The 13,928-nt window shown below is 40.5% G+C and overlaps 1 protein-coding gene across 1 annotated transcript; it reads right to left on the reverse strand.

The window, feature by feature from the left end:
- Nucleotides 1-8,786: 8,786 nt before the first annotated feature.
- LOC307250610 (uncharacterized protein) lies at nucleotides 8,787-13,322 on the reverse strand (the record flags this gene model as incomplete). The annotated part of the gene is given in 7 exon segments (XM_080027726.1): nucleotides 8,787-8,906; nucleotides 8,908-8,969; nucleotides 10,761-10,842; nucleotides 12,054-12,146; nucleotides 12,189-12,364; nucleotides 13,098-13,167; nucleotides 13,170-13,322. Coding segments are annotated over 7 exon segments (756 nt in total).
- Nucleotides 13,323-13,928: the final 606 nt, after the last annotated feature.

Here is a 13,928-nt window from a genome sequence, read left to right on the forward strand (position 1 = left end):
AGAGAACGACCGCGGGCTGGAATTGAAATCAATTTAGATCTGTGTTGCATTATCTTGTCATCATTTCTAAAACTACACCACACCCTTATCTCCACTTCTTCCACGACTAATGGGGGAAACACTGCAAGCTGCACAGTCTCCAGTTGTAGACAGTGTGTGATAATAGACTATTCCCCAGACATTCATCATCCATATCCTGCCTCCGTTCCAAATCTGGAATGTATACATGAATATTAAATAAACTGCAGAGCTGAATTTGTGAACAGGGTTTACGGAAACATTCACACATTCCAGCCTACGGATATAATGCAACTTTTTCCAGTCAAAAGTCAGAAATTCCTTTCATCTGAGAGGCTTTCTCTGCAGGCAAAAGCTCGTTCTTGCAGGGTGGAGTGTCTTGCAGGTCTCAGGGGGCTTCATGTAACATGCTGAGATTAATTCCGGACTGATTCATGGGGCGTAATACTTGGTAGCTGTCCAGAGAGGGAACAGGTTCAGATGGTCAGCACAGTTCCTCGGGCCACACGTGAGAATTATACGAAAACAAGCATTGATTGAGTGAGCATTGATTTTTTTTCAAGCCAAATGGGAATTTGCCGGGCATATGGTTCTTGATGAGGTCCAGCTTGTGTTGATGCAGACTGAGTATGTGATTTGCAGACCAGCAAAGGGTTCATGCAAATGTATTGACATTGTGTGTGGTTTCTGTGCCCGAGGACGCAGACACACAAAACAAATTAACTAGGTGTTAATGTATATACAGAATGCATTTATTGCTTCTCTGTCTGAGTGTCAGTTGGACTGTTTGTGTCTTTACATTTATTTCAAACACTGGGATGCATTTTTTTTATAGGACAAGGAAGCAGAGAGCTGAGAGCACACAACTTGAGTTTGCAGCAGCTTAAAAAGACAAAGTTGTACAGAACCTCATAGATTTGTCTGGCAACATTTCGGTCAGAACTAAGGTGAAAGACCGAATGACTGGTCAAAAGACGATCCCCATCCAAACACAGCTAACCCAAAAGATAAAAAGGCATTATTGTTTTGGCATTTTCAAGGAAGTCTATGCAACTGAACAAGCTAACAATGTGGACAGAGCGTTTGTCATTACTTTGTCACAATATTTATTAGCACGCTTCTCTGGTTGGGCAGCTCTTGTGTCAGTATGGTAGACCCTGAAGCAGAAGCCTGTTGAAGCCATTTATTGTTAGGCGGGGTCTGAGGTCAGCCTGGGGGGGAATCAGAGGTTAGCTGTGATTGGTTGGTATTACTATGCTGCAGAGATGTAGAGCGGGACGAATGTTGTACTTAGGCCAATACTCCATTTATAATCCTTATAATATACGGAATACTGATGCCTGCAGAAATTGTTTACATTTGTGTTTTTTATGCCTTAGCGCCGGTGATAGCTCAAGGCCAAGGCATTATGTTTTCAGGTTGTCCATCAATGCACGTCTGTACGTAAGGGATATCTCATGAATGCTTTGAGGGTTTATAATCAAACTTTGCAGAAATGTCAACTCTGACTGAAGGATGACGTATTTAGATTTTTGGAAGCCGTAGGTTAAAGGTCAAGGTTGCTGTGACCTCATGCCTCATGAATGCAATATCTCAGAACGCTTTGAGGGATTTTTGTCAAATTTGGCAGAAACCTTCTCTTTGACTCAAGACTGAACTCTCCAATGTCAAAGAGTTTGCACCTTCTTGAAAGATGCAGACTTTTTCCTGTACCACTGCTTGAAGAAAGTATCTTCTAGAAACTGGCAGTAGGTTTGGGAGTTGATTTTGAGGCCATCTTCAACCCGAAAAGGTCCAACTAGCTCATCTTTAAAGGCAACTATTAGTATCTTAAAAAGTCTGCATCTTTCAAGAAGACCATGATTTTTATGCAGGACGGGTGGCTATATTGGTCACTGATTTTTTTTTTGTTGACATGTCGGAAATTTTTATTTGAAAATTTTGAGTTGTTTTATTATTCTCACTTTAACAGATGAAAATAAACAAGTGAGATGGGAACATTTAATTTTTTTTATTTAGTTGCAGAATAATTCTGCATACTAATAGTTGCCTAATAATAGCAAAACATATATATTTTCTCGTAAGAAAGACAAAACCTCACTTTTACTTTCGTAAACATTCAGGATTAGGTTCTTTAACATTTTGGATTGACCGAGAGCACTGTAGTTGTTCAATAATAAAATGAATCCTCAAAAATACAACTTGCCTAAAAATTTTGCACACAGTGTATTCTGAGGTCACAGTGACCTTGTGACCGTATTGTAGATTCTTACCGTATTTAAAGCATTGCCTACCACCACTGTACGTTTACCATTCTCAATGTGGTTAATTCTGTACTGCTGTGATAAGTGAGGAAAGAGACACATCTCCATAGTTCTTGTCACACTTGTACTGAGCAAAGAACTTTGTGTCACTTTGACTTACACAGTTTATTTAAAACTAATGTAATCCCTTCGGTGTGCTGTATATTATCTTCAGCAATAAAAGTCTACTTTGCTCTGTTTTACTGTCTCACATTTAAAGAGTTCAGCGAGCATTAGCTGCTCTCCAGCATTTGGTTTTAATGTGCGTCTGATAGAATATAAACCCAGAGCGGCTGAAGAGGGCTGATAAATCCTTGACTTAACGACTGTTTATGTCAGTGATGGGATGTGTGTTTGTCTTGTTTGTACCGTTTGACTTTGAGCAACGTGATAAAATGGAAAACATGCACACACACACACACACACACACACACACACACACACACACGCACGCACGCACACGCACGCACACACACACACACACACACACACACACACTGTATGAATTCAGGGAAAGAACGAGTTTGTGTTGTGAATTTATTTGACCATGAATAGACAAGCAGAGTATTACTGTCTGGCGCCATCCGCTCAACTTTACTGTCTATCGACACGATACATCAACACAGAAATGGGAAAAGGTTTCTACACTGGTAATACAATCTGATACTACATGTTTGCATAACAACTCTTTTCAAACACACAGTAAGGATGTCTAAAATATGATTCATTGTTTTGTCTATAGCTACTTCTATATAATGCCCCTTTTTTATTTTTGACAACACAATGATGTTGATGATTTATAGTGGGACAGCTTAACGATGCGGGCTGGCACATGGTGGATGGAAACATAAGAGAAAGACAAGGAAGAACACAGGGGAAAAGGAAGAAAACAAAAAGAGATGCAAATGGGCTGATAAAGGGTGATAGAGAGGGTTGTGAGGGATGACTGACAACTGTGGGGGCTCACGTAGACCAAACATCTGCCCGACTTCTGCATCATCTCTCTGCTTCTCACGTTTGTAATCTTTTCAACCATCTTTTTCAAAGATCAGAGAAAATGAGTGGGTTATCCTGAAGAGCCAACACCAGCCAACCTGGTGTCATTTTGCAAAATGTCATAATTTTGGAGAGGGACTCAATAATGAAAACCCTGGGAAAGATGAATCTCTGCACATACTGTAGATTGTTCACAGACAGTGTGTTGGATGCTGTAGCTATTGCCTATAAACTCTCCTAAGAAGAAGAAGAAGAATTCAGAGTGAGTTTACTTCAGGCTTCTCAGATTAGAGATGAGATATTCACACGAGACGGTCCAGGTGTTATGGGGTGACCTGCATGCCTTCCAGGGCCGGCGGTAGCCAGGGGCCAGGGTGAGCCGTGCCCACCCAAATGTGAGCTGTGCCCACCCAATCAAAAATTATTATTTTTTTTTTTGGTGGAAGTCTAGACCCACTATCGGACGGACCTGTTCATTCGCTGTCCAAGAAAATGTCAAATAAAATTCAGACAATTGATTAATACTAAAGAATATACCATTACCATGCATTGCTTCTAATTGTATTATTGGGTGGGCAGGATAGCCTGCCTCCAAGTTACCCACCCGCTTATAGTAGTCACTGGTCAGCAGAGCCGGCCCGAGGCATAAGTGAAATGAGCGGTTGCTTAGGGTCCCGACTGCCAGAGGGGCCCGCCCAATTATTATTATTTTTTTAGTTTGTGTGTTTGATATCAACATCATATTATGTAAATGTAAATTATCATACAATAAAAGGAATACAATGTTTTGGTAGATAGTTAATAGCTTAATAATTGAATCAGTTCATCTGGGAGGTAATCCGAGGTTAACTGATCACGTCAAATTCAAGTCCATGGCATGCACAGTGTGTATTGAGTTTATTTAAAAATATTTGAAAATGGGGCTGCCCTCTGTTGCCCATGCACTGTGTATAGTCTATAGCCTATTTCAGCCTCGTCTGTGGAAAAAAGATAACTGGACAACAGAGTTCTTCTGCTTCGTTCCTCTCACTGCATTTAAATTAATTAATTATATTACAGAAAAATATGTCCCGTAAAAGAAAAAGAGCACCAAGCCCAACCCAGAGGACCCTGCCTAATATTTTATTTCAAATTTATATTTCTATGGAAAATCCATGTGTCTTTCTTCAATAGCTTCTAATTCATCCGACCCAGTGTATCCAAATAATTTGTTCACACAAAATTCCTCAGATTTAGCCTCTTAATTTTCCTCTCAAAGTGCACCAGATTCATGCATTTCACTTTAAAAAGGTAAAAAAAAAATCTCCCGGGGGGGCATTCCCCCGGACCCCCCAAGCAGGGTCGTGACCTCGGCTGGCTACTACTTTCACCCAGCTGGACATCGGAGGCAATAGTGGAAAGACTATATACAGTATCTATATAGTGTGTATAGTATATAGCTCTGGACTACCACCATCCAGGTTGCCCAGTTCCAAAGCTTTCTCTTCAATCAGCTCAGGCTGCCTACAGTTAATACTGCAATAAAAAAAGATACATTATGTTGTATATAATGTAAATTATATGTTATTCATAAACATTTGGGAAAAAAAACATGCAAGAATCAAATCTCCCACACAGCAACACTCAAAGTTTATTTGCATATTGTGTTCTACACAATTCACAGTAAATGTGCCAAAAAGCAGACGCAGAGATCTTACAAGGGCAAAAAAATTCTGCTCGCGCGATGCACCTGATGTGCAGGTCTAGTTTGCTTGTAATGCTCATTAAGTAAACCCTCCTGTAGTAGCTACACTAATCATCTCTCATTACCACCACCATGTCTGTTTTTCTTCAAATCAGTGAGGAGCCATGCCCCAGCTCAACTGATTCCCCTTCAAGACTATTCCATTCCATTTCTGTATCATTATCCTTTATCTTCTAATGGCTGTCAGCAGCACATAGTCTGACTGCACTCAGCCAGCTTAAAAAAAAAGGGTTTCCCCCACTGTACGGTAATTGCTTCTTTTCTGTCATTCTCCTTCTCTCTTCCGCAACATTCCTCCGTTTTTTTTTCTCCCACTATACTGTTCCTGTCCCCCTCTTTTGCTCCTCCTCAGTTTGAAGTTTTTACCTCCTTATGATTTCCTTCCCCCTAACTTTCTCGCGGCCAGTTCCTCTGATTACATATGCACTTACAATCAACTTTTATCCCCTCTCTTGCCTCTCATCTCTATTTCTTTCTTTTTCTTTTCCTTCACTTTTCAACTCTCTGCTCCCTCTCTCTCGCCCTGCTACTGAGCACATTGAACTCAGGTAGCCGTGCGGCATTCCTCAACATGACCCCCGGGGGCAAGGTCAGCTGAAAAAAGAAAAAGTAGGGAGAAAAAAGAAATGAAAGAGAAAAGACTAGTGCAAAACTATTTCAGCTGTTTCTACAGTTACAATGTGGGCTCAGTGTGTGTTGACTTCAAAGCTCTTTCTTTGCATCATGCTTTGTCGGGGGTTTGAAGTTGGAAAGGTGAAATGAAGACAGTACCAAGTCAATGATTCTTCTCTCTCTCCAACACACACACACACACACACACACACACACACACACACACACACACACACACACACACACACACACACACACACACACACACACACACACACACACACACACACACACACACACACACACAATCCCTCCGTTAGCCTTCTCTTAGGACCTTGTCTGCAGACATCAACAAGCACTCCTGCTGAACACAACTTTTATGACTCTCTCTGTTTCACTCTCTGGCAAAATCCTACAAAATCCTACATTTCCAATAATGCAACTCAACACCATCTTTCATTTGACCCTGCCTAACCCCTAAACGGTAAGATTTCCACTTTACGACTCAGGCTTATGTTAAAAGAGTTAAGACTCAAACCCAGGCTGATAAAAGACATAAATACATCACAATGCTGGGAACATATTTTTATTTTATTTTATTTTTTACTTTGAAGAGCTTCCTCCAAGGCCACAGAGAACATCAAACAACTGCTTATACAAGTTGATATACTGTGACAAGTGAACTGAACTTCTTGTGCAAAATTGGTGCAGTGTCAGTTTCAGGATTACATTGTATACATACTGCAAGTTGGAGAAGGATCATCAATGAGCTAATCCTAGTTATCCTATTTATCAATTCAGCTTATAATGCATTAAAACGTTTCATCTCAAAGCAAATAGTGTGTAACTTCACATTTGTTGTTTGTTTTGTGTACAGTGTTTCTCAGTCCAACATCGTACTCCTTTTATGTGCAGTACAGTGCATGAGTGTGTAGGGATTTCAAGCGGGCTGGTATGCAATTAAAAGACCAACGTTTCTCCTGTATCAAGTAACAGTAGATGTTAGGTTCACTGATTTGGAAATCCTCTGATAATCTTTGAGCCGGCAGTCATCCTCCTTTCCCAGATAATAGTTGGCCTCTTCTCTCTCTTGGCAGTCAACCATGGCATACAGTGTGTGTGTGTGTGTGTGTGTGTGTGTGTGTGTGTGTGTGTGTGTGTGTGTGTGTGTGTGTGTGTGTGTGTGTGTGGTGTGTGTGTGTGTGTGTGTGTGTGTGTCTCTCTGTGTGCGTGTGGTTTTCTTATTGAGCTTGTATGAAACATGGATTATGTCTTTGTTCCTGTCTGGCAGATCAAAGGCTGATGGTATTTTGTTACCGGCTCTCTTTTTGTGGCAAGTTTTCTCTTCTGCCGTCCATGCCCTTTGGTTCTGCGTCTGTGTGTCTATGTGTTTGTGTGCAAGCTTTCCAGTGTGGGCCAACTATTTGTAAACCTCGGTTTGGAGTTTGACATGTTTGTTTATCTCTTTGCATTATACCAGTTAGAAGATGTTTATCTTTTTGGTTCAAAGTTATGAAAGCTATTTTTCTTCTTGGCTGCACATACCAAACATTTTGCAACAGAGCGAGAAAATGAAGAAAAACTCTTGGTGTCCGACTGAACCTTTAGGATAATGTTATCAAGACTTCAGCCTTCACATCAGTTAACATCTGCTTGTTGCGTTAATGGTAGCATGCGTTATTTCCTTGCAGCAGCAAAATATACTGCATTCATTCTGAGCACTGAACCCGAAACTGATGCAATTTACTGTTATCTGGGACTACATCTGTAAACCCACCAAAAGTCCCTGTGTGGTGATATGTGCATTTTTTCAGCTCAGTCCTACGGTTGTGGAGGCTGCAAATGCAATATCAATAGTTCCTCACTGGAGGGAGCCATAGTCACATTTTCCCTTTTTGCAAAAAAGAACAAAAACATATTCAATAACAGTGACTTTAATAGAACATACAGTATTAAACATAAACTGATTTATAATGGGGGGGCCCAAACCTCAAGTATGGCAACCACTCATACAGCCATGGCATGGATTGAACATTTCTGTCTCCTTTTATCATATACATGTCTAACATTACAGGCACAGTTTCTTACATCGTTTTGTTTCAATTTTTGGTTTAACTGGTAAAACAGTTGGTTCAAACTAAGTCCTATACTCCTCTGACCGGGCAGAAAGCCAATCACAGTTTAGGATAATGGGGCGGCTGATCAGATTTCAGGGGTAGCCTGTGCCACCCCCTGGCCCCTCTCTGGATAAAGATGTCTGACATAATTAGATTAAAATTCATAAGGTTCCTGACTGTCACACAGTATTGAGTGCCAGTATCTGCACAGTATCACTAGTTTCTTTGCATTGAAGTGATTTTATGTTTAATATTAATACATTAAGGCACGAAAATGACTTGAGGATGGCTGCACTATATGTTATGTATTAAAAGACATTGCCCTGGATTGTTATTTTTTCCTTGACTGAAACAAAACCCCCAGCAAAAACTAATAATACAGTATGATACAACAGAAAACCCCCTTTAGCGATGTATACATTTAAAAGAGAAATTAAGTAAAGATCATTTGAAAACTCTTCATGATTTACCAAACTGCAACCAGGACACTCAAATCTTTCTTTCTTTATCTTTACTGCACTGTCAGTTGGTTGTTTGTAAATGTATGTAGGCCATTTAAGAGAATGTTTGAATTGAGGTAGTACAGTTCATCTCAGATGCTCGACTTGACTTTGCTTGACTTTGGCACCACTTTCTGGCAGGGGTTGCATTGCCTGGGTGCCAAATTCATAAGAAATTTAAATACAGCTTTTAAGATGAACTATACCTCCATTCAAACTGTCTTTTTAATGGAAGGCCTACATTCATTTTCAAACGACTGTCCTCCTGGTTGCAGTTTGCTTAATGGTGAACAGTTTTCAAATGATAAATGCAGTGAAAATCTATCTGCAGGACTCATCTTATTAGAAAGATTTTAAAAAAACAGTAAAGAGCCTTGCCTGCTCTGCTTCTCTGCTTCATTCTTCACTTAAATGTTCCATTTCTGTAATTAAGATCCAGATTTTCTTTTCCTTCAAAAACTAATTGTCCATTAGCAACGAACAATTTGTCCTTGACTTATGTTATGTCCAGTCTTTTGGCTTCAGTTCTGACGATTATGTCCGTATGCATATCTTGGTTCTTAGTGAGTGACCCATGACTTTGATGAAGAAGCAGCAGGAACAGAGCAGAAACGACACAGTGCCACTCCTGCCATGAGGAAAGCCCTTCCGTGATCACTCTTCTTGTCTATGAAGAATCCTGAAGGGGAAGGTGCGTGTGAAAACCTGCAGCTATATTTTAATGTCGTGCTTTTAACCAAAGTGCCTTACAAGTTTTTTTTCCTCCCCAAATTCAACCATTCATGCACACACACACACACACACACACACACACACACTCGCACGCACACAAACACACGCACGCATGCACGCACGCACGCACGCACGCACGCACGCACGCACACACACACACACACACACACACACACCTTGCCTAAGGACACTTCAACAAATGAAAAGGAAGGGGCAAGGATCAGACTGCCAACCCAATCTCTAAGTCTTAGTCTAACATCTATTCCTGAGTGGAATGCCCCAATGCCGGCCAAAACACAGCAAAACACAATTATGGGATCATTTGATCTTCATTCGATGATGGAAAACAGGGCAAAACACTGTGGCAGCGATGAGAGAATCCTTTATCCTTAGGGCTGCGATGCCAGTGGCGTCCTCTTGTGAAATAGAACACTTTGAAGAATCCAACTTCTATCAACTCTCTGGTCTTCAAAGTGTGCATGCATAGTACTGAAGGGGACAGTACATAAGATAAGCCTCTGTGTCAGAGAGACCATGTTAAAACAGCTTCACTTTAACTAGCTCTTTACTTTATTTTAGGCCACATTCAGCCTTCAGCGATATCTTGAATTCAAAAATAATATGCATGTTTACTCCAGGTATTCCTTAAATCTGTGTGAGGAGGTTTTCAGAAACTTGTTAAACAGAGACTAATGGAGATATTAGAAGGACGATATTACACCTGATTTGTAAATATAAAACATATTCTCATTAAAAGGGTCCTAAGTCCAAGTGCAAGGTAGCATCCTGTCACACGATTAATACCACACACCTGTTTTTGCTACAACTTACAGCCTTCTTGTAGTCCCACAAATAGCTACCTCCAAATAAATCCAAGCTACATTTATGTGAGGGTGTTATTTTTCCACTCCGTTGGAGAGGTTCCCCTCCAGCTGATATACCGCTGGCTGTGCTCAGTATAGCAGGACACTTTCTGGCAAGGGGTTGCATTGCCTGGGTGCCAAAGTCAAGATGGGTGTTTTTCAAGGCTGAACTTATACTGCCATTATTTTGAGTTGTGTGTGAAAATGGATCGTATAACCTCAGTAATGTGCTGGTTTGTACACTTTGCAAGTAATTACTCTGATGTATGTAGACTTCTGGATATGACCCGCACACATGGTTTTAGGTGACCAGACAGGGGATAAGTCACTGTCCTATTTGCACTAATGCATTTGTCTTACTTAATCTATACTAATCACAAAAAAGGTATGTAAATCATTTCCTCCAGCTCTATTGCTACACGTGTTTTGATTAAAACGCCCTAAACTTCCCTGTTACCGTTTTGTTTTGATAAACCTACTGTATGCTACCCCTGCCCACCACCAAAAGGCATATAGTGAAATTCAGCACTACTCATGTAGCTCCCGAACATTGTGAAGCATGTAGTAGCTGAAGAGAAAAATATTTCCATAAAGAGTTGGTGAAAATGAAAACATCGCTTAAGACCCAGTAATTATTGGTCTTGCATGTGTCAGGTGGCCAGAAACACCACTCCAATGGCTGCTACTGTTGCTCTGTTAACTGTTGGATGTGCAAACCACTGATCGACTTAGAAGTTCCTCAAGTCAACTTAGTAAAAAAGGTCAATGTTGTGTTTACAGCTTGTTTTTGCTGGCCCCAAGTGGCCAACGCTTCCGAAACGGCTTTGCCCACAGCTTTGAACGAAACAATTAGATCTGGCATTCACAAGATGTACCGGTTTTCTCTTCTCCTTTGTTATGCCTTTGCCATATTACATTGTTTCTCGTGTTCCAGTAGGACAGGGTGAATGGATTCGGCTGGACGTCACCAGAAACAGAATGGAAAGTCAGTGGGGAAGAAACTCAATTTAAAAGGGGAACAAAAAGAATCTTACAGAAGCAACCAGCCATGAAATTAACACAACCAAAAACGTATCATATTATAATTTTTGCACTGCTGCTCTCTGAATGTAAAACCCGCCGATCCTGTGGGACGGACCATCACCAAATTTCATTAATAATTGAAGGATTGAGGAGTGGTGCTGCAATGTCATCAAGGTATACATATCTCATTGTGGTTGAATAGGCTCACTGGGCTGTGGTTACAAAGTAGAACAGTGTCTAATAAGCACATGACCGGTGTGACATTTAATGTGTTGGAATAATAGGTCCAGTAAAATGACGCTGTAACCTTGAATTAATGTTTTGAAAGGGTGAATTAGATCAGAGGGAGCTTTACAGCAACAACTCAAATCTGAAATCCATTACTTTTTGATATGCAAAGTAGATACATTGTGCACTTGCATTTTATTATTATCAAAGCATCCTCCTCACCCCAGGAGGATGAGCTCATCAGCTGTTGCATCTACAACCATTGACACTTTAAATGAAGGCAGTAAGTTTCTTCTTTGTATGAATATGTTACTATGTGAAAACACACTGATTGGCTTTCTTGCTGAGAGTTAGATGAGGTCCAACCCCAAATATGAAGCTGCTGCCAAAAGTTGATAAGCTTTTGGGTCTGGAAGAAAGCCTGAATCTCTTAACTGTGAGGTTGCCAGATCACCAGCTGAGTCTGCAGGAAGATTCGGCTCTTGGCCAGGGATTAGTCCTTTTTACATGTTTGTCGGATTAAACAAACAACATACAGTAAACATTGTTAATTAGTGAGCTGGAAAGTGGATTTTGATAAAAAGAAAGAAAAGAAAAATATTTTTTGACTTTTGCTCATAGACAGGCTAGCTCTTTTCCCTGGCTTCCTCTTCATGCTAAGCTAAGCTAATTGGCTGGTGCCTGACGCCTCATATATCCTGTACAGACATGATAGTGGTTAACCTCTCATCTAACTCACAGATAGAAAGTAAAAAAAAGCTTATTTGCTTTCAATATGATCTTGTGGACTCCCATGTACTTAAAGTTAGACCATCGAATATGAATAAAGGTTAAATGAAATGCATGAAAATGAAATACCTTTGCTTTTAGAAATGTTATTGCCCTGTTTAACTATAAAACTGAACTTACCATCTCACCAGTCTCATGTTTGCAACCAAGCCAACGAACACCCTTCCAAATATGTCAGACACTGCAGAGATGGTTATGAGTGCAGCCGCCTGGTTCTCCCTAATGCCTTAACCCCGAGGATATGGTATGGAACCAGGGACTACCAAAGCACCCCTCCAGGAGTAGCTGTCTTTTAACAGCTGGAACATGGGTGTGATGACAAAGGTAAGGATGCTCTCTCCAGTGCTGGCCAAAGCAGTTGCCACCGGGCACCTCTTCTCAAAGTACAAACCCAGCTTGATCACTGTGGGGTCCAACCATGTCAATGATAAGCCCAAACCTGCAGCAAAAACAAACAGTGAATAGCATTTTGGATTTGTGTTTTATGTGTGTGTTTGGTTCACACCACCTACCATTTTCGAATGCCACTGTAAAACGCCCTAAACACAACTCATAAACTGCATATCATCCCTCCCCTTATCACTATAGAGGGTGGGCTGTAACTAGCACAGATGCTACAGGACCTGCAGACAGACAGGACATCCATATATAATCCTTCTATACAGTATACACATACAGTTTTATTTTGGGCAACAAAATTGCAGTTTACTGTTTTTGCAAAAAGGTCCTATTTAATTTGTAGATGTAGAATTGAAGATGTTCTCTGGGAGAATAATCCTGTTAGACTAATATTCTCAGTGGAACTCGACATTAGGTTTAACTACAGTAGACAGTACATTTAAGAGCTTTTTAAATGAATCCCAGTGCCTCTTACTGCCTGGTTAGTCCTCCTTTTGCAGGATATAAAAATTGACTTAACACAAACACTTCATTGATTCTTTCAACTCAAGAATGGACAGGGAATTTAATGATGAAGTACAATGTAGTGAAGGGCCTTTTAAATATGTAGGAGAGAGCCACCTGGTGGTCAGCACCTCAAGCAGGTAGTGCACAGCCATCTAAAGGATTTGACATCTAGGTCAAGTAGAGTGGAGGGATTTTGTAAAGATAAAAAATATGATTTATTTTTCAAGAAATATGTACTTGTATTAGAAAATGATTGAGTTAATTACCCACAAGGTGAACAGTAGCCATGGTAGAGGTAATCCAAGATGTGTCTGTTGCTGTGGTTTCAAAGAATCGTTGTACAGTATATCAACATTGAAAACACCAAAGACCTCGATGACCCCAAACGTTAGGCTGAAGACCAGGAAGCAGGACAGCAGGATGAACCAGGCGTGGGCAGCGGCTAGTGCCACATCTACCCTCACCCTGTGAGCTGTCACTGGAGAGTCCATCTGCTGGTTTATGCAATACTCAATTGTCTATGGACAAACACACGTTTGTTATTTGATAAAAAGGCATTAAAGATTCACAGACGGAAGTCATCCAACAGCAGTAATAAGTGATATTGACTGATCATTACGCTACACAAAGTAGAGCCACTCCTTGTTTCTGCTCCATGACTCTTTTGACTTATAACTCCATTTATGCTTAAGAAATACATTGATCATAAAGCATTGTCTTTTGAATTTTTTTTAACCACTTCTCATTATTTGTGGATGAGAATACTAGACTGCAAGTGTGGCCACAGACATTTTCACTGTGTGTGTGTGTGTGTGTGTCAATGTATTTTTTTTATGAGCACCATCCATGCATGCGTGACCCTTATCTCTGAACTGGCATTTCCAGGTATGTCAGGTTTATGTGTGACATTTTCAGGTATTTGGTATGACATTCAACAAACCATCTCTGTAGAATACACCATTTATGACAGGAGGCCATTCTTGGACATATTGGACAAGCTGTGAAATTCAAACGGTGTTTACAGCTGTCCAGACACAGAAATTAAAAGACATAATTCGCTATTGCAAGCTGCTCGTCATCTCTCTTCACCACAGTCA

This window comes from Ammodytes marinus (genome assembly GCF_949987685.1).
Source record: "Ammodytes marinus genome assembly, chromosome: 5".
In the NCBI taxonomy this organism is placed as follows: Eukaryota; Metazoa; Chordata; class Actinopteri; order Uranoscopiformes; family Ammodytidae; genus Ammodytes; species Ammodytes marinus.